This window comes from Oncorhynchus mykiss, chromosome 28, assembly GCF_057628025.1.
Source record: "Oncorhynchus mykiss isolate SJ-2025 chromosome 28, ASM5762802v1, whole genome shotgun sequence".
Lineage (NCBI taxonomy): Eukaryota > Metazoa > Chordata > Actinopteri > Salmoniformes > Salmonidae > Oncorhynchus > Oncorhynchus mykiss.
The window spans coordinates 19,473,245-19,500,427 of NC_143049.1; the positions used below are offsets into that span (position 1 = coordinate 19,473,245).

The following is a 27,183-nucleotide window of genomic DNA, read 5'->3' on the forward strand; positions in this document are numbered from 1 at the left end:
GGCATCTCTTCAGTAGGTCCAGTTCATGGAGTCTGAGGCAGATAAGCATCTAAACAGGGTGCCGAGAGTCACATGATACAGGGTCTATGGAAAACCTTTAGCAGTCCTCAGTGGTTGATGACAACCAAACTTCAAAGACTTGGAAGGTCCTTCACCTTATTACTAAATTTCACTGTCAGGGTGCCACTACCTGTTGTTGGGTATAGGCTATGAACAGACGTTTACGATTAAGTTTTCCAATATTTGACATAATTGACACATATTTGTGATGAAATTATTTCCATAGTAACTTGTCTCATGAATCAGAACAATTTAAAATAATACAATTTAAAAATACTTTTAAATTTTTTTTTAAAAGAGCCAGCCTGATAGATGGATTGCAAAATATCTTCCATTCCATCAACTTCAAATACTGGTAATAATGCAATAAAATAATGGAGATGGAAAAATTCAGATAGTCACCATACAAATGGCAAAGTTAAGAATTTTAAGGCAGCGGTTTAGTGAGGGATTTTAAGGAGTCAGATTTCCGTGTCCGTGGGCCAGTGACTCACTGAAGAACTGAGGCCTTCTTTGTTCGATTGGTACTCCAGCCTGTCAGGGAGAGAGAGAGACAGAGTGAAGAGAGAGAGGGAGGGAGGGAGAGTGCACTCAGTGGCAGGAGAGGCAAAGGTCTGAAGTAGACCGAGAGCAGATTCCAACTCTAAACACGTTGAGGACAATTTTGGATGCTTGGATTTGACATCTCTATCCCAAAATGATTATTCGGTAAGGGTGTTTATTTTTTAATGTTCTGTGCTTGATTTTAAAAGCCCAAAAAATATTCAGACTAACTCATGCAACATAATTTTCTTACCTACAGCCTCCCCAGGTGGTCTTCGGTTATTCTTCTCATCCTGCTGTACCACTTTGAACCTGCAGTTCAGGTCATTGAAGGTAAGACATTTTGAAATGTAAGTATTCATAATTAATGTAGCCCTATTTGATGTATTTCTTGGTAGTGCTGATGTGATGCACTCAATAATTGCCTAAACATTGCCAAGGCTATCGACCTGCTGCATTTGGATTTAAAATGTCTTGACTCTCTTGGAATAAATTGTAAGACAAAGTAGCTTCTTTATCAAATAGCCTTCTTTATGTCAAAATAGTTAGATACAGTATCTTAAGTGGATATACTTGATAACTTTTCTGAGGACAAGTTGATTTAAGGTGTGAGATGTAGGCTCATGTCGTTTTAGTGTACAGTACATTATTGGTCCCCCTATGCTGCAGATGCTTTTGAAATGAAGTGTTTGCTGCATCTTTTACCTCCCTACTGAAAGTTGAATGCAACTGGTTTATTGGGTGAATAGCTGAATGATTTTTTTTTCTCCATCTCACAGATTATCCTGTGACATACATAGCATGTAGTAAACAGACTCCGGGCGAGTCTGAGTTATATGCTCACTTGATGAGCATATACATACTTATTTTCCACCATCATTTGCAAATAAATTCATAAAGAATCCTACAATGTGATTTTCTGGATTTTTTTTCTAATTTTGTCCGTCATAGTTGAAGTGTACCTATGATGAAAATTACAGGCCTCTCTCATCTTCTTAAGTGGGAGAACTTGCACAATTGGTGGCTGACTAAATACTTTTTTGCCCCACTGTAAGTATGTGGACATGCATTCTTTGCATCTGTATTCAAAATAATATGTGAGCCACTTACAATACTTGTAAACAAACACTTTTTAGAGTGTATGTATATTTACCCACCAATTTAGCATTTCTAATTGCTTTAATTTGTTTGGATAGCCCCCATATACCCTGCGATAAGATGTTTTCTTGACTGGCCCTGGTTTCCGCCCCATCCGCTATTGCCAGTGTTGTACACACAGTGGACATGGAAGCAGTGGTCTGGTTAAACGCAGCACCTGGGTGTGAACTGGTGTGGTCACGTCTTATGTAAATGTCCCTCTTGTTACTACCATAGAGAGAGAACTGTACTATTATCTAGGGTTGTTACATTGCCATTACACTGACTCTGGTTAACACACATTCTGAAGGGCTAAGTTCCCCTTCAATCTGCTGTCTAATGGAGTGGCTCTGGAGAATATCGTGTTAACTACGCTTCAAATCGAATTACAACAACAACAAAAAATGCATAAAGCATGTATAATATCTGTTTCTCAGTGTGTAGTTTTGAGTTAAAATATGGGAATGTGTGTTGGAATGTCATCATTTGAAATATGATGATCACCCTAGCCAAAACGTCTGTTAATGAAGATATGAAAGACAACAGAGATTGTATATTCTTATCACAAAATCCACCGCTATCTGAGGTTTTATTATTCTTTGACTGGTTAATGAGGACTTTTACTTTGACTACTTTTACTAACCCTAACCCACATTTTTTTTTAGTGGGGCTGAATATTACTGCCTTTCACATTTGATTTTAGTCTGGTTCAGTTCCTCACAAATTAATTCATGTTTGGTTAATACAGTCCTGTTGGGTGGGTTAATACATCGAACCACTGTGATTATTATTATTTGACCCTGCTGGTTATCTATGAACATTTGAACATCTTGGCCATGTTCTGTTATAATCTCCACCCGGCACAGCCAGAAGAGGACTGGCCTCCCCTCATAGCCTGGTTCCTCTCTAGGTTTCTTCCTAGGTTCCGGCCTTTCTAGGGAGTTTTTCCTAGCCACAGTGCTTCTACACCTGCGCACTGCTTGCTGTTTGGTGTTTTAGGCTGGGTTTCTGTACAGCACTTTGAGATATCAGCTGATGTAAGAAGGGCTTTATAAATACATTTGAAAATGAACAATTCACATTATAAACCTTATTCAGTTTTATGGGCTAAGAAATTCCCTCCACTTTTTGGAAAAGGTATGTTCCACTTACAGTATAGTGTCATATAGAGCAGAATGGTGAAGGTTATAAGACCAACTGTAAAAGGTGTCACTAAGCTATAATGTAATGTTTCGTTGTGGTTTTTAAGGGAAAAACCACTCAATGGAAAGTTTATTACAAAATATCCTACCTATTCATGTATTAGTACTTTTTGAGACATTGACATGAATATACAATAGTTTACCATGTGCTCATACAAACATAGGAATGTCATAACTTCTCAACCGTTTTTATATTTGACAGTTGGTGGCGTCAAATATATGCTGATGTTGTTTTGTAGGCGTGAGGTTTCCTTGGTTACTTCATTTGAAAAGGCTAGTAACTCCCTCATCTAACGGTTACCCACTTTTGGATGTGAAGACTGTCTTGTGTAAGTGACATCTGTAAGAGTGTTATGATAACCTTGTCTGAGTACGATGAGGAAAATGATATGTTTCTTGATTAAATTGTCCTGATAAGTTGTTCACAAGCTGTTCACTTTGAGGTAAAAATGAAGGGGAATGTACAGTACAGTATTCCTGGAGGCTCCATGGGGAGCACTCAACACTCTCTGTATGCCGCTGTTCTGTCCCGTGAAAGTTGTGGAAACACACCCAGTGAAAGGAAAGCCGTGGCCATTTTACAGCTGTGATGGGAAGGATCTTATACACATTTATAGAGATTACTCAGTGGGCACAAACTGGTTGTGGAGAATTAGGACTACTTCCTGTTGTCATAACACCACCCAGTGAGACATCTAGGAGAGAGACATGCCTGCTGTGTTGTGTGGTCTGTCTCATCTGGGAACTCTTGGTTCTGTTTGATGTGTTTTTGCTGCACAGATCATCTCTTAGAGTCTAGCAGCATCTCACCATGAAAGTGCCAGAGTGCGGTCCAATGATGACTGAATCAAATTAAACGTTATTTAAAGTGCATTTAAAATCGCCGCACACTTTACATACATATATTTTTTAAGTAATAACATGAGCAGAGGATGTGGAAAACAATCACTTATTAAAAGCCCAGCTAAAATGTGATTTAAAAACCTCAAATGGTGTCTGCCCCTCATACCTGACAGGGCAAACCCTTCCACAACTAAGGTGCTTTAATAGAGAACGCTCCGCCCTCTGCCTTGGTTCTGCATCTAGACACTGTAAGCAGACCGGCTCCTTGGGTGCAGAGCGCCTTCGCTGGGTTGTATGGAACGAGCATGTCTGCCAGATACAGTGGCATGCGAAAGTATTCACCCCCTTGGCATCTTTCCTATTTTGTTGCCTTACAACTTAGAATTAAAATAGATTTTTGGGGCGTTTGTATAATTTGATTTACACAACATGCCTACCACTTTAAAACATACAAGAAGTAACACAACCCCCCCCCCCCCCCCCCCCCCATACCACAGATTCTCAATTGGATTGAGGTCTGGGATTTGACTAGGCCATTCCAAGTCATTTAAATGTTCCCCTTAAACCACTCGACTGTTGCTTTAGCAGTATGCTTAGGGTCATTGTCCTGCTGGAAGGTGAACCTCCGTCCCAGTATCAAAATCTCTGGAAGACTGAAACAGGTTTCCCTCAAGAATTTCCCTGTATTTAGCGCCATCCATCATTCCTTCAGTTCTGTTTTCCAGTCCCTGCCGATAAAAAAAACATCCCCACAGCATGATGCTGCCACCACCATGCTTCACTGTGGGGATGGTGTTCTCGGGGCGATGAGAAGGGTTGGGTTTGCACCAGACAGCGTTTTCCTTGATGGCCAAAAAGCTAAATTTTAGTCTCATCTGACCACAATACCTTATTCAATATGTTTGGGGGAGTCTCCCTCATGTCTTTTGGCGAACACCAAACGTGTTTGCTTATTTTTTTATTTAAGCAATGGCTTTTTTCTGGCCACTCTTCCGTAAAGCCCAGCTCTGTGGAGTGTAAGCCTTAAAGTGGTCCTATGGACAGATACTCCAATCTCCGCTGTGGAGCTTTGCAGCTCCTTCAGGGTTATCTATTGGTCTCTTTGTTGCCTCTGATTAATGCCCTCCTTGCCTGGTCTGTGAGATTTGGTGGGTGGCACTCTCTTGGCAGGTTTGATGTGGTGCCATTTTCTTTCCATTTTTAATAATGGATTTAATGGTGCTCTGTGGGATGTTCAAAGTTTCTGATATTTTTTTATAACCCAACCCTGATCTGTACTCTCTACAACTTTTTCCCTGACCTGTTTGGGAATTTCCGGCGCCAACAGAGATGACCGCCTCGCTTCGCGGTCCTAGGAAATTATGCAGTATTTTTTTTTGTGCCACTAACATTGAGTGGCTGCTGCCCACATACTGACTCAACTTTAATGATGGGAAAATGTATGAAATCAATTTATCACTAGCCACTTTATATTATATAATGTTTACTTACCCTACATTACTCATCTCATATGTATATACTGTACTCTATACCATCTACTGCATCTTGCCTATGCCGTTCGGCCATCACTCATTTATGTACATATTCGTATTTTTATGTACATATTCGTATTCATTCCTTTACTCTTGTGTGTATAAGGTAGTTTTTGTGAAATTGTTAGGTTATATTACTTGTTAGATATTACTACCTGGTCGGAACTAGAAGCACAAGCATTTCGCTACACTTGCATTAACACCTGCTAACCATGTGTATGTGGCAAATCATTTTGATTTGATTTGGGTCTTCATGGTGCACCTTGCTTAGAGGTGTTGCAGACTCGGGGGCCTTTCAGAACAGGCATATATATACTGAGATCATGTGACACTAAGATTGCACACAGGTGGACTTTATTTAACTAATTATGTGACTTCTGAAGGTAATTGGTTGCACCAGATCATATTTCGGGTCTTCATTAGCAGAGGGGGTGAATATATATGCACGCACCACTTTTTTTTCTCTCTCTCTTTTTTTTTTTCATTTCACTTCACCAATTTGGACTATTTTGTGTATGTCCATTACATGAAATCCAAATAAAAATCTATTTAACTGACAGGTTGTAAAGCAACAAAATAGGAAACACGGGAACAGGGAAGAATACTTTTGCAAGGCACTGTATGAGGGGGCAAGGCCATGCAGTGCCTTTAAAAGTTAAGGGTAAGATCTTAAAATCAGACCGATACTTTACAGTCAGCCAGTGTAGTGCATATAAAACTGGAGTGATGTGCTCATACCTTCCATTGTTGGTTCAAATCCGAGCAGCAGTGTTCTGTACAAATTGTAGACTTTTAATAGAGTCTGAGCAGCTGGAGATGAGGGCATTACAGTAGTCTAGCCTAGATTAAACAAATGCGTCGGCCAATTTTTCGGCATCTGGCTGAGAGATGAAGTGTAATTCTGGAAATGTTCCTGAGATGGAAGGATGCTGTTTTTGGATGCTTTTTATGTGGTTGTCAAAGTTAGGCCGGGTCAAATGTAAAACCAATGTTTTTAACAGCCATGTTTGGTGTAATGAGGCAACCTTCAATGTTGAGAGTGAGGTCTGACACTTTATATATGTTTTTAGTGTCCAAGTAGCATCATTTATGTCTTATCAGAGTTTAAAAGCAAGAGGTTGGTTGTCATCCTGTGTTGAGACTTGTGATGCAAGTCTCATGGTGGGCTGACTGGAAAGCATTGTCTGGTTTAAAAGATAAATACAAATGAGTATTACCAGCGTTAGCAGTAAAAGTACATGTTGTGCTTACAGATAACATAACCAAGGGGTAACACGTACAAGGGAAATTAAAGTTGTCCAAGCACAGAACCTTGGGAAACGGCACATTCAAGCTTGGAACGTTCAGATGAATTATTGGCCAGGTGAACAAATTGAATACCGCTCAGAGGTATTTTTATTAATTTTTTATTTCACCTTTATTTAACCAGGTAGGCTAGTTGAGAACAAGTTCTCATTTGCAACTGCGACCTGGCCAAGATAAAGCATAGCAGTGTGAACAGACAACAACACAGAGTTACACATGGAGTAAACAATTAACAAGTCAATAACATAGTAGAAAAAAAAGAATCTATATACATTGTGCGCAAAAGGCATGAGGAGGTAGGCAATAAATAGGCCATAGGAGTGAATAATTACAATTTAGCAGATTAACACTGGAGTGATAAATGATCAGATGAACATGTGCAGGTAGAGATACTGGTGTGGTGTATGATTTGGACCAATTGAGAACCTGTCCTCGTAGACCAACCAAGTCGTCTAGCCTCTTAGTGAGAATAGCATGATCAATAGTATTGAAGGCAGCACTTAAATTTAAACAAAATCTAAGTTCTCATTGTTAGAGGCTAAAAGATGATCCAATATAAAGAGTTATTCTGAGATCAAAGTGGCTGTTGGTACATGGTGACTCCAGTTGCTTCTCCTGTGAGACCAGGTGAATCTAACTGAGGCTACAGATCATCTAGATATCAAAGTAGAGACAGTGACGATGACCACAGTGACAGTTCATGGTTTGAGGGCACATTACATTAGTTATGTCACCTGTAAATGTGACCTCTTTCACTCCCTACCCAGGGAGATTTATGAATGAACTCTGCTAAATAACTGTCCAGTCTACTGTAACAAATCTGTCTCAGTCTGAACAATACTCAATAGAGGTTTTCACTGGGCTGTTTGGTTTTCCTTTGTGGCCGAAATGTTGTCAAACTATCTTTCCTCTCCTTTCTGTCCAGACACATAAAACACGCTCTTGTGACGTGATGTCACCAGTGCTGTATGATTTCTGATTGGTTGAGTGAGCCAGTGAAATGGCTTGATTGTCTTTATAAAGCAGACTGCAAGACTGAACCAGACTGCTTACCAGCCAGTGTGTGTGTGTGTGTGTGTACATGTGTGTGCGCGCGTGCTGAAGGGACCCTTGGCAGACTCAGAAAGATGGCCCGGGCTCTCCTCTGTCCGACCCAAATAAGCACGATTGGCAGACCACACAATGCACCTCCACAGGTCTGTTTGCATAGCCATTACTACTAATTGTGGGTACAGTGTTGCGGGAAAGTTATCTGTCCTTATAAACAATACACCCAGATGTGTATTATGAATCTGTATCAGACACTATCAGCAACCTTTCCTTTCCCACTTTAAGCACTTGAGGATCAAGGACAGTGATATTTTGGCATGCCATCATATAATGTGATTTTTTTCTGTACAAATTGTATTGTATTATGTTACAGTAGTTCTTTAACTAACCTGACCTCCCACTCAACTTTACTCCAGGTTAAAATGTCTCAGAATGAAGTAAATCAACTAATCTGATGGTCATCAGCTGGCAGAAAGGCTTCCTGTTAATTCCGCTACTCTTTAAATATATGCCCTTAAGGCACAAGTGTTTACCTTAAACTCTGTTATTGCTTCCAATGAGAACATTAAATCAAATCTGGCCATGCTGGCTCTATCAGTACTACTGTACTGTAGGCCTGTGTTCAGGTCAGCTCAGCCGCTCTACACAGCCTCTAAAAGTGACACAAGCCCCAAGCACAGAAAGACATGGCCATTAATAAGCTATAAACATATCCCACTGAAGCAGGATGTATTTGATACCATGTTAAGGTGAAATGGGTCATGTTTAAGAGGAGAGTATGACTAGGGAGCATTGAAATACAATCGCTTTGATTGTAAACAGGAAAGGAGAGACGATGTTTGGTGGACCAAAAAGTGACACTATTTACAGTTGAAAAATAAACACTATTTCACTACTGTGAACTCATGTACTCAGAACTAAGAGCACTCTGCGAACATCCTGAAACCCCCAAAAAGTCAGCAACTAACTTCCCCCCCACCCCAACCTCCAATGACAATGGGATGTGAAGATTCACACTTGTTCTAAAGAGATGAACAGTGTAGATATTTTTCAGGCTAATAACTTTTTTAGATAGTGGCTTACAGCTGGGCTAACAACTGGCTGACTCCTAGCCAAGTTTTACAAATGTCCATAGAAAAGAGGCTGCTTGATTTCATATAATAATGCATTGATTGGAGATTCAATACAATTCTCCCATTCAAACTCGTGTACAATCCCACATTTTTGGGAGGTTTTGAGCTAGGTTAAACAATTACCATTGACAAGGGGAGTGAACCTATAGGGTTCTGAAAAGTGCTATTTACATGTGAAAAATGAATGCCATGTGCTACATTTGCTATGGGCCTATTGTTTACCTTTTTTTTGGTGACACTTTGATATCTTGATAATATGCAGCTGTTTAGAGGGAAAATCCACAAATTAAACAACAACAAAACGGGCGCCCCGCCTCTGTTTTGGTAAAAATCTGAGGGATGGGCCTGGAGAAATGTAACCACTCTCAGATTAATAGACAAGAGCTATGAATGCAAGGACTGACCATGATATCACAATTATTGTTTTAAATCCAAAAATGGTTGCTTGCAACTACAGATTGCCCCTTTTAAATCTTTTGAAAGTGTGCGAGTTTGTGCATGTGACCATTTAGACCTATGGATTCTTTTTTCATCAGCATTAATTTGATTGTAATAAAAGTGGGCCTTTTATTCCTCATAGGCTTGGATCGGCACTATGCAGCTGTTGCAGGAACGCATTTTTCACTGGCTGTCCACTGGTTTAAGGACAATGATTGATAGGCAGCTTAAACTTCTTGAGTTCAACCATTATAGGGTTCAAATACACATTTCGATTTGTGAACAGCCATCCACAACAACCACAATCCATAATGTGCAAATAGCTAAATGAGAGAGCAGCAGTGTGACTCACATCAATGCGGTATGTAGATATCAATAATAAGTGATATCCGTATCGCCGTAGACTACACCGCTGCTGTCATCCTTACCTCCAAGCGTTTATTCAAGTTGGATGATCTTTGGATGCCTACATCAGTGGCACTGTTGGAAGACACTGTAGCTTAAAACGATTCCTGCTCTTTTCCCTCGATCCATCAAACCCATTTGGTGTGTCATCATAGTGGTCTCTGACTTGTGGTCAGCCTCACTCAGGAGGAACAAACTTATTGAGAAAACAGAGAAGTGTCAAATATTTTTTTTCCACAAACATCCTTTCTGAATTTAAACGTTAATCTTATTACAATATTTTTGCTGGTAACGTAACGGATTACAGTTACTGTTTTTTGTAACCCCTTACATGTACAGGATTACATGTAATCTGTTACTCCCCAACCCTGACTGTAATGCATTTAATACAAGTCATTCCACTCAATCTGCCAGTGCCACACACTGGATAATACAGATACATTACCCAATAACCTGTGGTTCTACTCAAGTGCTGTCCTGCGTTAGTCTATCCCTACAGGGATGTCACAGCACACGGCAACACGCTTTGAACCGCTGTCTGTATGTGAGGAGAGGAGAGCATCTGAGGTTCTATAATTCTCCTCTTATGACTTCCTTTAAGGCTAATAGAATTGGCTGGGTGACCTGCCCTGAACATCACATCTACATTGGTGGTCACCCTCTTCGTATTTCTACGCACCATATATATATATATCAACCATGCTGTGATGTTTAACATACAATTTCAATCTATTTAATCAAATAGAATCCCCAGATTGCGAGTTGAAAATAAATACTTTTACTAAGAATATTAGTATATTATTAATTGACTGACCCGGTCTCTCCAGATCGCCCAACAGTGCTATTTCAAGGGTCAATTTTAGTTCAATGTTCTGCATTTTCAGCCATTCCTGAACCTGAGACCAGAAACAGGCTACCTGAGGGCAATACCAAAATAAATGGTCTATTGATTCTGTATCCTCACAACAAAATCTGTAGAGCTTCGATGATTGAATGCCCCAAATATTCAACATTTTGTTGGTAGCAAGAATTCCATATTATAATTTTAGCTGAAAAACACAGTCTTGAATCTTCATATATCAACTCGTACCATGGAATCGGTATATCAAAAGTCTCTTGGCACAGTTGTGCCAACATCCTGGTCCTCAAATGAAACTGGTGTACTTTCCTCTTTATGCTATTTTTATTCCTCCACCAGTTTTGATCCTTTATATTGGTCAGACAGACCTGTTCCCTACCTCCTCCCGCTGCCACCTGCCTCCTCCATTTTTGGGGTAATGCTGTAATTAATTGGTTGTACTCTTGGATTGAGCAGACCTCCCCATACAATTCTGACAACTCCATGTAAGACACAACTCTACCATTCCAATTTACAATATCCTTTAAAAACAAAATACCCTTTTCAAACATCTTTCCCATGAATACAGGTATTTTATCAAGCAGCACATTTGAGTTCAGCCATGATATTTGTTGTAATATTTGTTCCATCTTTTCAGGGGGATGAAATTGAAATTGTAGCCAGCTCTGCAATGCTTGTTGGAAAAAGAGAGATACTTTCCAAAAATTGTCATTTTCAATTCAACAAAAATGAGACATGGCAATCTGCACAAAGGCAAAAAGGCCATTTTTAAACAATGGATGAGCTTTTCTTAGTAATCTACTTGAGAACCATTTTAGGGTTCAAGTAAAACTTTTGAATAAGTGAAGCTTTTAGAGAGAGGTATGAAGTACCCACCCAATTCATATTCATTATATAGATAGGCACACTTTATTTTGTCTGGTTTAGTGTCCCAGATAAAGCAAAATATTTTTTTTCTCATATGATTTGAAAACAAATCATCTGGAGTAGGCAGCGCCATAAGTAAATCAGTAAACTGAGATATGACTAAGGAGTTAATCAGGGCAATTTTTTTCATAAATAGACAGGTATTTACCTCTCCATGGTTGAAGGATCTTGTCTATTTTTACTCTTTTTCTATTGAAATTCATTGTGGAGAGCTCATTTATATATTTTGTGATATGAACACCATGTACGTCTACCCCAACATCAGCCTATTATATAGGTAAACTGCAGTGTAATGTAAAAGTTGTATTTTTTAAAGATCCAAAACGTAATATACTTATCATAATTAGGTTTTAGTCCAGAGAGTCCAGAAAAGTTATCTAGATCTTCAATGAGACATTGCAGGGATCTAGCTTGCAGACTTAATATAAAACTTGAGTCATCGGCATACATGGACACTTTTGTTTTTAAGCCTTGGAATTCTAATACTCTAATGTTGTTATTTGATTTTAATAGCTAGCATTTTGATGGCCATAAAGAATATATATGGTGACAGCGGATTAACTCCTCTTGACAATTAAAAACTGTCTAAGTAACCGCTATTTACTATTTTACACCTGGTGTTGTTATACATTACTTTTACCCATTTTATAAGAGAATCACAGAAATGGGAAAAAATCCAGGCATTTATAAATAAAATCCAGTCTTACTTTATCAAAGGCCTTTTCAAAATCTGCTACAAATACCAGGCCTGGCTTCTTAGAGGTTTCATGATGTTCTATTATTTCTAGTAGTTGTCGTATATTATCTCCAATGTATCGTCCATGAAAAAACCTGTCTGATCAGGATAAACAATACCTGATATAACCTTTTTAATAATGTTATATTTCTTTTAGCCACGTAAAGACTGGTCTTCTTTTTTTAGAATCTGCTAAACCATTACCATAACTAATTATAACTGGCTATACTTTTCTTCCACTACTTCATATTTATTCCTTCGACAAACACTTGCCACTTGTCCAAACTTTTTACAATTGTAACACTGAATCGGCCAAATTATCTTTACATAAGTCGGGAGAACCCCTTCATCAAACGACAGTACAACCGATAGGCTTTGATCCTTCTTTCCGTCTATCATTTGATTCAAGCTAAGTGCGTCTACCATTCCTGGAATGATGTCACCTTTAACCAGTGCCCTACTCTGAAAAGTGTAGCTTTCCACATCGGACGTCGACATCTTGTTGAGCCACAGAGCTTTCTCCCTTTGCGCTTGTGACACACATGAAATCAACATCATACCTCTCCTGGTCACTCTGACCGATTCCACTTTACCCAATTCGTCATTCGAGACCTCAAACAGGTTACCCCAAAAAACATCCCTGCTTGTGAATTGCACCCCGACCATAAATTGCTTTTCATCTCCAACTTTAGCCCTTTTTCTCCACTCTTGTTCACCATCGTCCACTCATTCTTACCAATTGTACTTGTGCCAAGAGAATCAAAAAATACTTCTCCTTCCGCCATTGCTTCCCTCTGATCCCTTATTGATGTAATTTGTTAAATCCACTTCAATCAGTGTAGATGAAGGGGAGGAGACAGGTTAAAGAAGGATTTTTAAGCCTAGCGACAATTGAGACATGGATTGTGTATGTGTGCCGATCAGAGGGTGAATGGGCAAGACAAAAGATTGAAGTGCCTTTGAACAGGGTATGGTAGTAGGTGCCAGACGCACCGATTTGTGTCAAGAACGGCAATGGTGCTGGGTTTTTCACGTGTGCATCAAGAATGGTCCACCACCCAAAGGACATCCAGCCAACTTGACACAACTGTGGAAAGCATTGGAGTCAACATGGAACAGCATCCCTGTGGAACGCTTTCGACACCTTGAGGGGAGGGCGGTATAGTCAGTGGTGTATCATCAGTGTGTCTGTAATCTGGTGCCAAAGTATTTCGCCCAGTAAAACATAATCAACTCTAATGTTATTGCAGATTATTACAAGTCAGAGAGGACCAGTACCCTTAACCTATAAGTAGATATAAATAAATAAATGTCCTGCTCTGAACATGCCATAGATAGCCTGACCTGAAAATGCGTCATAAATGACACTTGGGGGAGTTGGCCAACTTAGCCATAGGAAAACAGATCTGCAACAGAGGCTTCATTGAGTTGGATCGCTGAGAGGGAACTTATGTATGTGTGTGTGCGGAGAGAGAGTTGAAAAGTGAAATGCTTTATAATTACCTCTTCCAGAGTGGAGAACAGTCACACACTGTCTACCTCTCCACTGGTCTCCACCCATAGCTCTTATATCTAGACAGGGATTGGCTGGGAGAACTGCCAATCAGTTTGTTCCTCTGACACAATAAATACCTTGGCTGCTATATGGACAGCCTTCCTACATACTTTGTCTTCAAGGCTAGATTGGTCCAACTGTACATTTAAAGTGATGGTTTTATGTCAAGTTAGCATTTTATTAGAAGTAATGCCTTCTTATTTGAAAGTTACAGTATGTGGCAATTTAGGAGTTTTATGGCTAATGGATTTTGTCACTTTTTTAAAAGAAATTGGCAGCCCTCAGATGAAATGTAGGCTTAGCTAAATGTATAATCAACTGATGAAGATAGTTAAAGGAGTAAGGATCTGAATATCCTAACATATGGTGGCATACAAATAATGGATTATTTTGCAAGCAAAATATTGGAATGTCTGTCTTTCAACATGTTGGGTGGGACAAATATTTTTTTGAGAGAGAGACTTATTTGGCTACAAACTTAGCTATAGGCCATTGGGCCCATGTGTCTAACTAAATCATCCCGATAAAACCAGATTGCTCTTGATCTGCTGCCCATAATAATAATACACCATTCAAGGGTCAGACTCTTGATAAGAGAGCTTCCCAGTGATTGTGATTTAATGTGACAAAGTTCTGTTTTTGTTCACCCGCAAAGTCTCCTTCACTTTGCTAATTGATTAGTGAGGCCTGGCCTCTGTCAGGTTGGCTCTTCTCCTCCACACTGACGGTAATCCTCCTAGGAACCTAACCTCTGGTGACATCACTATGGTCAATTTTAAAGGGGCAGGGATTGCTGTGGCACCCTATTCCCCATATAGAGCACTACTTTTGACCAGAGTCCTATGGGTCCTGGTCAAAAGTTGTGCACTACATAGGGAATGGGGTGCATTTAGGGCACAGTGTGTGTAGTACGCAGGGCAGTGTGTTCTAGTGAGGGAATGAAGTTTCATCTGCAGTTCTGTTTGTGACCACATGGAGGAGCTGGAGGACCACTCTGTGTCTGAATGATTGGTCTGTGATGTAATTTGATTGTATCAGGGAAGGTGAATGCTTTTACACCTGTAACAATCTACACATGAAGTTACCAAGAAGCTTAGTTGTTATATTAAACACAGTCACTTTTACAGTAGGGACATTTGAAGGAATTCATTACAGATTTGAATGGGGGTATTCAAACCCATTCATGGTTAGACTTTATATGAGCACAGAATGTATATTATCATTGTTCATTGCATATATTGTGGGCATATTAATCACTTTGTGCTGAATCTATTTTATACATAGTACATGTGATGAAGTGCTAGGTGTTACTGGATTTTGGATATAGTGTATTACAGTCAAAGGTCTTGTGTACTGATTCCATATAGATGAAAAATTACTGTATCTCTGTGTGAAGAGATTCACAACATTAAAACAGCAACTGAAGCTTGCCTCCTAGCCCCTAGCCCTCTATAGCCCATCAGGACCCTATAAGAATGGGATTCTTATAGAGGCCCCCTCACATGAAACACTACCACCCCAGGGCAGGCTAACCTGGGCTTCCTTCCTCTCTGCCGGGACCACTGAAACACTAGTTTCCAGTCTCTTTGGTATGGAGTCCATCCATACCTCCACTGTGGATTGCTGTGAAATGTTGCACATCTAAGACAATGCACATGCAATTCCAAGTGCTGGTTGTAATATCCAAACATGCACTTCACAATTACAGCTGGTGTTCAATGCATGATTGTGTGTTGGTAATCTTAATGTGCATTTGAATAGGTATTGTTACTGTAATTGAAGCAGTATCTAAACAGTGTATTCCTCTGGTACTTGATTGGTCCAGATTGGGCTCATCCTCATCTTCCATGTCTGTGTGTGTGTGCTGCTGACAGTGCTGTCAGAACCTGTCCTAGGCCCCATTCCCATCCCCTCAACACCAGGGTCCTGAGTACTGGGTAGTGAAACAGGCTTCTCCTTTGTCACTATGCCTGCCTGCCTGTATTTTTGCCTGCCTGTCTGCCTGCCTGCGTGTCTTTCTGCCCGGCCCCTCTGATCACTGAGCTGTGAAGGCTTGGCAGAAATCCCTCTCCTCTTCTCTTCTCCTCCATGCCCTGCATTCCCCTCTCCTCTGTCACAGTCCAGCTTTTCACTCTCCCATGTTTAATCAGTGCCCAGGGGCCCTCAGTCAGACAGCCACTGATTGGCAGATTCCTGTCCAATGGGGACCTAATGTACTGATTGCTGAGATGTTTTGTAATAATAATAATACAATCAGTATATACAGGAAAAGAAAACAAAAAAAATAAGTGGGACTCCACCCCCAACCTCCCACCCCATCCCCTGATTGCTGCCTGCCAGCAGTAGTCATCTCTGATTGATTGACAGATTCAAGGAGCTATCATTGTTAAGTAAGATAATAGATACAAAGTGTTGAATATTTACATTCATGCACTTCAAAATTAATTTTGTAACTGTGCCCCTGAAGCAGTTAATTACAGGGCAGTAGAAAAAAAGGAGTTGCCTGGTAATGTGTATGTATCTTTCAAATCTTGAAATGTTCTCAAACCATTATATCCATGATATCATCTGTCCATGATATCGGTAAGCGTAAGAATTCCACATATTGACTATTGGGGGAATGCAAAAGGTCGCCCTCCAGATCACAAGGCATTATTGTGAAATGCTGGAGTATGGGCATGACATTTTGAATCCCAGTTACCTTGTTTTTACATTTGGTGCCAATACAAATTGTGTGAGCAATAATAGGACCAAAGTATAGCTTACATTGTTTAAGGGATATATCAGTGAAGACCACCTCTTTTAGGGCAATAGGCGACACCATATGTCTCTCTATACTCAGCCAGAGGGCGAAAAAATCATGTCTTAATCAACTTAGGATGGGGCGAAATGCTAGTGCCTGGAAATACGATAAAAACATTTGTACAGATAGTCCTCCTATGTCTTTCCCTCTTTGTAAGTTTGTTCATTTTATCCTGGATCGTTTACCTTGCCATATACATTTTGAAACAGCACTATGAATTTTATCCCAATTGCCAGAAAGGGGAGCCATGGGAATCATTGAAGTACAAAAATTCAGCCGCAGCAGTACAGTGCATTTGGAAAGTATTCAGACCCCTTGACTACGTCACAGCCTTATTCTAAAATTGATTCAATTGTTGTTTGTTCTTCAATCTACACACAATACCCCACAATTGCAAGGCAAAAATAGGTTTTTAGACATTTTTGAAAATGTACAACAAAAAACTGAAATATTACATTTACATAAGTTTTACAGTACTTTGTTGAAGCACCTTTGGCAGCAACTACAGCCTTGAGTCTTCTTGGGTATGAAGCTACACGCTTAGCACACCTGTATTTTGGGAATATTCCCATACTTCTCTGCAGATCCTCCCAAGCACTGTCACGCTGAATAGGGAGCGTTGCTACACAGCTATTTTCAGGTCTCTCCAGAGATGTTCGATCGGGTTCATGTCCAGGCTCTGGCTGGGCCACTCAAGAACCCGAATCCCGAAGCCACTCCTGCATTGTTTGGCTGTGTGCTTAGGGTAGTTGTCCTGTTGGAAGGTGAACCTTTGCCCCAGTCTGAGGTTCTGAGAGCTCTGGAGCAGGTTTTCATCAAGAATCTCTCTGTACTTTGCTCCATTCATCTTTCACTCGATCCTGACTAGTCTCCCAGTCCCTACCACTGAAAAACATCCCCACAGCTTGATGCTGCCACCACCGTGCTTCACCATAGGGATGGTGCAAGGTTTCCTCCAGACGTGACGCTTGGCATTCAAGCCAAGAATCTTGTTTCTCATGGTCTGAGAGTCATTTAAGTGCCTTTTGGCAAACTCCAAGCAGGATGATCTGTGACTTGACACAATCCTGTCTCTGAGCTCTACTGACAATTACTTCGACATCATGGCTTGGTTTTTGCTCTGACATACACTGTCAACTGTGGTACCTTATGTAGACAGGTGTGTGCCTTTCCAAATCACATCCAATCAATTGACTTTACCACAGTACTCTAATCAAGTTGTAGAAACTCAAGAATGATAAATGGAAACAGGATGTACCTGAGCTCAATTTTGAGTCTCATAGCAAAGGGTCTAAATGCTTATGTAAAAAGGTTATCTGTTTATATTTTATACATTTGCAAAAATGACTAAAAACCTGTTTTTGCTTTATCGTTATGGGGTATTATGTTAAGATTGATGAAGGAAATCGTTTATTTAATACATTTTTGAATGAGGCTGGAACATAACAAAATGTGGAAAAAGGGAAGGGGGCAGAATACTTTCCAAATGCACTGTATGTATATTGACAATAGATATTCTGCCGGTGTAAGCAACTAGGATATTATTCCATCGAGGTCGGATTTAATTGATTTAAGCATTCTGCTAAAGTTTCTGGTGATGGTTTTATCTAAAAAAGGAAATATCTACTCCGATGTATTTAAAATCGGTAACAATTGGTATTCCATAAGTAGAGATGGAGCTCCATCGGGGCCTTGAGATGCAGAAGTCTTGATTTGGTTAGATACTGTATGTTTTATAACTTGAGATTAAGCTGAATTTATCTTTGATTTTCAATGTGTTTGGGAGCGATTGAGATTAGTTGTCTAGATAAAGTAAAATATAATCTGTGTATAATGAGATGAAGTAATTAGTAGATTCTAGGTAAATTGGTGTTATTCCTTCGATTTGAGAAATTGCCTGTGCCAGGGGTTCCATGGATAATAAAAATAGCAAAGGCGAAATTGGATTGCCTGTCTGCTGCTTCTAGTTATTCTAAACGGAGCAGATATTGTCTGTTATAACGATGGCTGAGGGATTGACATAGAGTATTTTAATCATAGTATTGGAGCCAATTCCCATATGTTCCAAGACAGACCAAAATATTTTTTTGCGTTGAGAAATAATACAGCCCAAGGAGCTGTTGTTTCTGATGAAGCATCTAAAATATGCAATAGTCAACAGAGTTTATCCGAGGATACATTTTTTTAAACAAACCCGCTTTGGTCTGTGTGGATCAATTTGGGTAAGTCTCGAGACGGGACAACAACATTTAGGAAAACAGTTTCATATCTGTGTTTATCAAAGATGGGGTCGATAGTCAGATGGTTGTCATCCTTACCTTTTTTAAAATGAAAGTTACATTAGTACTGTATTCACATCTCTCCCAAATGAACCTTTGTGAACGACTGTGTTAATAATTTCGAGCAATAGTGGACCTAATTGATTCCAACATTTTAAATAGACCTCAGGAGGAATATCATCCCTTTATTCATGCTATCCAATGCCCTTTTGAGTTCATTGAGAGAGATTTGAGCTCCCAGTGAGGTGGCTTCTCCTGCTGAGAGAAGAGGAGTTCTTAATTATTTTAGAAAGCGCCCCCCCCCCCCTTCATTTTTATTAAGCATTTAAGTGATCCATGCTATGTAAAAAAAAAATAATAAGAAGAAGATGGTATGTGCAATAAATGAAGTCTATAATCAAAATCTTCACAATATTTCATTATGGCCTCCCTGGGAGATAAATTCAATAGCCTGTCCTAAGAAAAAAAGTAATAAAATAATACCCACATGTTTTAAGCAGACCACCATAGTCCCTGTGCCAAAGAACACTAAGGTAACCTGCCTAAATGACTACCGACCCATAGCACTCACATCTGCAGCCATGAAGTGCACCATTATCCCAGAAACCTTAGACTCACTCCAATTTGCATACCGCCCTAACAGATCCACAGATGGTGCAATCTCTATTGCACTCCACACTGCCCTTTTCCAACTGGACAAAAGGAACACCTATGTGATAATTCAATACCAAGACTGCACGGCCAGGCAGGACTTCAACACCATCTTTAAGTTTGCCGATGACTCAAAAGTGGTGGTATGCCTGATTACCAACAACGATGAGACGGCCTATAGGAAGGAGGCCAGGACAACAACCTCTCCCTCAATGTGAGCAAGACGAAGGAGCTGATCGAGAACTACAGGAAAAGGCTGGCCGAACAGGCCCCCATTGACATCGGCAGGGCTGTAGTGTAGCAGGTCGAGAGTTTCAAGTTCCTTGGTGTCCACATCAACAATGAACTATCATGCTCCAACAACACAAAGATGACACAACAATACCTTTTCCCCCTCAAGAGACTGAGGAAAGCCCAAAAAATTGTCAGAGACTCCAGTCACCCAAGTCATAGACTGCTCTCTCTACTATCACACGGCAAGCAGTACCTGAGCACTAAGTATAGGACCAAAAGACTCCTTAACAGCTTCTACCCCCAAGCCATAAGACTGCTGAACAATTAATTAAATGGCCACCGGAATATTTACATTGACACCCCCCCACCCCACTTACATGTACAAATTACCTTGACTAACCTGTACCCTCGCACATTTACTCCGTACCGGTATCCCCCTGTATATAGTCTCATTATTGTTATTTTCTTGTGTTATTTTTTAATAATTTTTTTATTTAGTTTATTTGGTAAATATTTTCTTAACTCTTCTTGAACTGCACTGTTGGTTATGGGCTTGTAAGTAAGCATTTCACGGAAAAGTCTAAACCTGTTTTATTCGCTTTATTCGCTTCTTCTGCCCAAACAGTTCAGAGAGAAGATTGATCATGAAGGAAGTTGGGTTGCCCGCATCCACTCCAGTTTCAAGTCCTATAACCCGTACATTGACTTTACCGGAATCATTTTCAAGTGATTCCATTTTCTCTTTAGGAGATTGGTTTCCCCTTCTAGCTTAGCTCGCTCTGTTTCCAGGTCATGGATTCACACCTCTGTCACATTGGCCGCCTTCTCCAGACTTTCCACTTTAGTTGAAAAGGCATTCAATTTAGAAGTGAGTGGTTCATTTACCGATTTTAATTTCAAGTCGAGGTCAGAGGTAATCTCCTCATGAACGATCTCTCTGAAAGTAGCAGCCAGCTCTTTGTGTTGTGTGGTGTTGAGAACCGCCATGTTGCCATGGTGAATTGCGGACAGACAGATTAAGCTATCTGCTGGAGTGAAATGGATCTGCACATTCCAACACCTTAATATGATGTTTGCAATTGACAATTTTAGAAAACACGTTTGTTAATTCTTAGTAATTTTGCAAAAGAAAGCGACAATAAGGCCACGCGATTCAACGCATTCCATTTTTCAAGGGGATGCTGCAGCACCCTCAGCACCCCAACTTCCTGTATTGTTACACCTATAGTTCTATTCAGCTTTTTCATGGACATGAATGCAACTGACTAAGGTTAGGTAATATGTCAAATGTACAAGTCGTTAGTGTATCATTTCATTGTGTTCCTTTGTGGTGCCCATTTTTTACAGCATTCTTCTGAGGTCTTGTAGTCCTAACTCTTGTCCCAGGGGAATGGAACATGTGTGCAGTGCTCACCATGTCCTTCAGGGCTGGGAATTGCCAGGGACCTCACGATACGATATTACGATATTATCACAACACTTAGGTCCCGATACGATATATATTGCGATTCTCACGATTCTATATGTATTGTGATTCGATACTGCGATGATATTGCTATTTGATGCTCCAAACATGTTGCTCACTTTAGGTCTGCTGCAGAAACACATAAGCGAGCCATAATAAAAAATCATTTTGATCAGTCATGGAAATAAAGGTGCTGAAAACATGTTGGCTTACTTTTTAAAAAGAAAATGGAGAACATACTACAGGATCAAAAACACCAGAGTTAATGTCACGGTGCCCCTATGTTTTTTATATATTTTTTTTACTGACAACTGTTTGTTTAGTAAGCAACGACTGTTGATGGCCAGCTCCTACATGTAAGCTGTACTAGGGTTGATGATAATGGGATACAGACGGGGATGGCATTACTGAAGGGGGCTGTGGCTTACAGCTGGCACTTACATCCTCTTAACACACCCACCCACTGTGATGGGAACCAGAGTGAAGTGAGCCAGACGTGGTGTAGAGCTGCTGCTCTTGCTGTGCTGCCTGTGAAATACCTAAGTCTGCGTGGTGCTGAGGGGGTCTGGAGCAGGGGTTACCGCTAATCACAGAGCAGAGCAGAACAGAGAGAGAGAGAGCGCACAGTTAGAAGCAGGTGAGAGAGAGAGAGCAGATAGAAGCAGGGAAGAGCGAGAGAGAGAGAGCAGATAGAAGCAGGGAAAAGAGTGGAGCATGAGAGCTGATCTGTGAACATACTGGAGAACATACATCTTAAGTTTTTAGTTGGTAGTTGGAGCATCAAGACAGGATGGCTGTCCTGCGTCTGTGCAGTCTGCTGCTGCTGCTCATGGCTCCTGTTCATGGCCAATGGTGGAGTGTGCTCTGGGGGAATGCACAGGAGATGACCACACAGCCCCCCACCACCGAGGTCCTCACCACCACCAAGGTATTTTGGACAATGGAAAGGACAGAGGTGGGCCAGGTGGGGACCCAGACAGAGGTGTACACTACTGCACCTGTTCAGAGTACACCTCTACAGAGCACACATGAGCCCGCAGGTGCTGGAACAACAGAGATCAAGCCCAAGGCTAAGAAAATACCTCTGAAAATGTGGAAGAGTCGTGGTGAGTTATTCTGTGCTGTGCAGGAGTCGAGGAACACTTGGAGTGTTGCTGGGTGAAGTAGTTTTTTCAGTTTCATTTCCGTTTGGGATTCTGTCCAAAAAAGTAGTCTTTTGTTGTGTTTAAATAACAAACACTTCTGCTACTGGTTTCTACACTTGGCTTTCACGTTCAATGAAATAGAACCAATGCTCTGTGAGTTCTCAGTCATTGACTTCGCATAATGCTCTAAAAACTTCCCCTGAAAGAATCTAAAGTCCCTGACAATGTGGCAGCTGTGGAGCTGTAGACTCATGGTGGTCCATTATTTTTGTTAAAGTAGTCTCAAGCTGATACTTGTAGTGGGATCATGACAGGGATTCGGAAGTGTGTTCCCTCACAGCCTGCTCAAGATTACTGAGCGTGGCTAAGCATTTTTAACTTGTCTAATTGAGGCTGTGCACTGTTGAGGGGAGCAGGTTTCCTGCTAGCTCCTTGGTTTCCAAATTAAATCCATATCACATGATATTAAAATAATAGGATTAGGGCCAGGAGCCTTCATGGAACCTGAGGAAATGAGGGTCTGAGGAGTGTGAGAATTGTTTCAGAGCCTGGCTGGGCTGGGTTGTGGGGTGAGAGAGAGTGGGGAATGGGGGAGGGGAGGGAGGACTGATATCAAGAGGCTGGAGATGAGAGGAGCGATACAAATTTTTCAGAATTGAAATGGATGGTGCACCGGTTATAGTGTTGCCTGACTAGAAAATTTCAGTACATAGACTCCAAGAAAGTCACTGGACAAAGAGAACAAAGTTGTGTCCACATTCTGCAAGCTCTCTCAGAATGAAATGTGTTGTTAACTTACTGTAGTAAACCATAAGTTTCATGAGGGCTCTCCTGTCTATTCCTCTGTCTGAACTGTACTGTAGGTGTTACACTCTGACAGCTTCTCTCCACAATGTGCCTGTCCAAGGAGGATGTCGGTCTGTCGATCCAGCTTTGATTATAGCCGGCCATAAACAGTAACTCACTCTCCCAGACATCCACTCAGTATGACAACCTATTTACAGAACTTTAGACAGTTCACACCATTCACCCGTACGTTACTGTGTCGATATGCTAAAACAGGCAGGGTCCTCTTTGAGGACGTCAGATGTATGTTTGGATATATTCCTACCAAACTATTTTACTTGAACTTCTGATCGATCTTTCTCTGATCCCACTAATAGATTGGCTTGGTTGTGGCAGTCCGGGTTGTGTGACTCAGTCAGTGTTTGTGTGAGGCTGCATGTTGTGGGAGGCATTTGTTCCGAGCGGAGGATGTTCAAACACTATCACCCTCCTCCCTAATTGGTGTGTCTTTTCCCAGGAATTACAGACCCAATCAGAGACCATGTCTAGTCTGTGGGCAGAGAGGCCCACTGATGTGTAGATGAGGGTTAATACTTGACCAGACTGAGGTGAAACCAATGGCCAAGAGGTTACCACGGTGGAATGTTGGGGTCATAGTGTTCGCCAAGGGAGATGAACAGCATGTGGGGGAGAATGGAGAGAATGTGATCTACCGGTATCTTTCTCTGCTAAGCCCTCTCTCTATACGCCACGATGATAGGCCCCTCAACCCCAATTGAAGGCTTTACGGCAAGTGTCTGAAGGTTATGTTGGGGAGCATTATGGTCTGGACAGGGGGGGGGGGGGAATGAGTGCAATGAGCCATAGGTGAACTTTTGACTCTTTAAGGGGTCGTTAGGCTCAGTGATGAGGATAGATGGATTTGGGAGACCCTGGCCACATCGGTTATGGTAGAATGAGATATTATTCCTATACTGTGCTTGCACTCTTTGGTATGGTTTCCGGGACACAGGTTAAGCCTAGGCCTGTACTACCCACATAAAAAATTAGTATAGTAGTCAGTGTAGGGTTTTTGCAGAATTTAGTGTTTTTGCAGACTAAAGTTTGCAAAAACACTACAGTTTATTCTGTAGTATTTACTGTAGTATACTGTAGTGTTTACAGTTAACTACAGTTAAAATACTGCAGTAAAAGAAAACTACAGTATATAGTTTGAAGTATACTGTAGTATTTCTTCAGACTGTACTATACTGTAGTGTTTTTGTTTTAAAATCACATAGAAGTGGAGGCTTTCTCCTTCAGGACACCCACTGGAGAAATACTGAAAGAGCACATTTGCCATAACCTAGGTAGGTAAGTAGGTAGGTAGAACTGGGATCTGAACAGATGGTTCAGCACTTCGGCTCTTTTCTATAACCTGTAGGGAACACAATATAATATATATTATTATAATATGGTCTATACTTGGCATATAGGTTTCTCACTGATGGGTGGCTCAAATTGTGTAATGAGGGAGTGGAATGGGCAGGGTATAGTAATTACTATTGTTATTAGTGATTTTGTGGATTGAAGTATTCTGTAGTATTTACTGTAGTGTTTTTGCAGAATGTAGTATTTTCTGTAGTATTTTATTATCTTTGACATAGAAGTGGAGGCTTTCTCCTTCACGAAACCTACAGGAGAAATACTAAAAGAGCACATTGCCATGACCTGTAAGTAGGTAGGGAGCACAATATATGGTACATACTTGGTATGTAGGTTTCTCACTTCTGGGTGGCACAAATTGTGATATGGGAGAGGGGAATGCAAATTAAATACTGTAGTATTTACTATAGTTTAAAAAGTTGTGTTTTTGTGGACTGTAGTGTTTTTGCAGACATTACTGTAGTATTTACTATGGCATCCTACAACATTCTATAGTCTGTACTACACATGATCGAGGTGTAAAAAACATGTTCAATTTAGAATTTCCATTGGAAGTGCTTTTTAGCCCAGGACTAGGCTCAATCTGTGTCTGGAAAAGCCTACCTTTGTGTTCAGTGCATACAACCATGCAATAGTGATTGTGATGATGCCCAGGGACTGATCACGGTCAGGTGACAGCACATACATACATGTATGATATTGTCTGCTAATTGACACTGGAGGAGGAGTTCCATAAAGGTTCCAGTGACTGAGGTTCTGACTGCAGTGGTGAAGTTACGTAACCTGATGACGTACAGTATGGTGACACATCTTGATGAGAGCATTGGATGTTATTGTGATTTTGAGTTATGCTGATAATGGAAATGGTACTGATATCTATAGTAATACTGAGCCATCTATTATATTTACATGTTAGTCATTTAGCAGACGCTCTTATCCTGAGTGACTTACAGGAGAAATTAGTGTTAAGTGCCTTGCTCAACGACCCATCAACAGATTTTTCAGTCGGCTCGGGGACTTGAACCAGAGACCTTTCGGTCACTGGCACAACACGAACCAGCGACCATTCGGTTACTGTCCCAATGCTCTTAACTGCTAGGCTAACTGCCACAGAGTTTTCTATACAGCTTTAGGCTCATACACGTGATTCTGTTCATTGTGTTTTGATTTCAAGATTCTGTTGCGTTTCCTCCTGCTTACAGAGCTTGGCTCTACAGGCCACCTAGACCTGACTGAGTTGATCGGAGTGCCGCTCCCTCCCTCTGTCTCGTATATCACCGGCTATGAGGGCTTCCGGCCGGCCTACAACTTCGGTCCCGGCGCCAACATCGGACGCCTCACCAAGACCTTCATGCCCGACCCTTTCTTCAGGGACTTTGCCATCATCGTCACCATCAGGCCCAGCAGCAACCAGGGAGGGGTGCTGTTCGCCATCACTGATGCCCAGCAGAGGGTGGTGCAGCTGGGGCTGGCGCTGACAGCCGTGGAGGATCAGACTCAGAGGATTCAGCTGTACTACACCGAGGGGGGCCAGGAGTCCTCACACAGCCAGCAGGTGGTGTCTTTCAAGGTGCCTGATATGACCAAAAAGTGGACAATATTCACTCTGTCAGTGCAGGACCAGGAAGTGTGCCTCTATATGAACTGTGATGACTTCCAAGCAGAGACCTTCCACAGGAGCAGCCGCCAGCTCAGCTTTGAGCCCAGCTCAGGCATCTTTGTGGGCAACGCTGGAGGGACTGGCCTGGAGAGGTTTGTGGTAAGTCGGTGGTTGCTTCTGATCATTTTACAGTACCATGTCACTGAGTTTGTGTGCTGGGTTTGGGTGGGTTGGGCTCTCTCTCTCTGTCTGTGTTCAATTCTTTGCACAAATGACTTGCACTGTGTGGATTGTGAGTCCTACTCTGTTTGCCCAGTCTGTGTTAGCGTGAACATTACTCATGATTACTCAATTAACATGGTAAAAGACTCAATGGTCATCTGTGTTGAATTAGTCTTAACTGCTGCACTAAAAGCTCCACAGCTGGGACATCTTCCCATTCGCTGTGAACCACTTGTCTAGCATACAATATCGGATTTCAACAAGAATGTTTAGCTGTATCATATACAGTGATTCATGTATGAATGTGCTCAGTCATGGATTATAGTCACTTGATCACAGTTTCTCAGAATCAGCTCATATAAGGTTGTATAACTCCGGTCCAAACATCCTGAAATTTGACAGCCATTGATAGTCTGTGTCCTGATGGGAGGTCCTGGCAGTTTCTCAGAGAGGAAGGGAGAGATCAACTTTGTTTAATAAACAGACCCGTGGTCAGCTCTGCTCCTCACATTGATGTGTCCTGTGATGTCTGTTCCAGTTTTTTGCTTCTCTGAGAAGAGAAAGAGGAATTAAGGGGGTGATAGTCGTGTCTGGTCTAGTCAAAACAATATCTCCCAGCTATCAAACATTGACTGTCATCTAGTGTAGTTAGAGTGAGACCATTGAAATATGTTATATTATCTAGGAAGAGAGAACTATTCAGCTGGTTCAATATAACCAATGAAAATATTCCTATTAATAATATTGCTGGGTGTCAGAGCAAAACTTCCCCTATAGCCCGCTTCTATTAGGTCAAACACTGAGCTATTTACTTTGTTCGTATTCTTCTCTTTTATTATTTCTTGTTG

General features: G+C 41.0%; 1 protein-coding gene across 8 annotated transcripts in view; it reads left to right on the forward strand.

The window, feature by feature from the left end:
* The first annotated feature begins 643 nt into the window (after nucleotides 1-643).
* Nucleotides 644-27,183, forward strand: part of LOC110508668 (collagen alpha-1(XV) chain) — a 50,615-nt gene continuing 24,075 nt past the window's right edge. For 4 of the 8 annotated variants that reach the window (XM_090225566.1, XM_090225567.1, XM_090225568.1 and 1 more), the window contains exons 1-3: nucleotides 644-768; nucleotides 863-936; nucleotides 25,716-26,272. In XM_090225566.1, the coding sequence (XP_090081692.1) occupies nucleotides 758-768; nucleotides 863-936; nucleotides 25,716-26,272 (642 nt within the window). In that variant the 5' untranslated portion in view covers nucleotides 644-757. Of the gene's footprint in view, nucleotides 769-862; nucleotides 937-21,611; nucleotides 22,264-25,715; nucleotides 26,273-27,183 lie in introns of those variants that run through there. The other 4 variants (XM_021589372.3, XM_090225563.1, XM_090225564.1 and 1 more) reach the window with 1 other exon arrangement.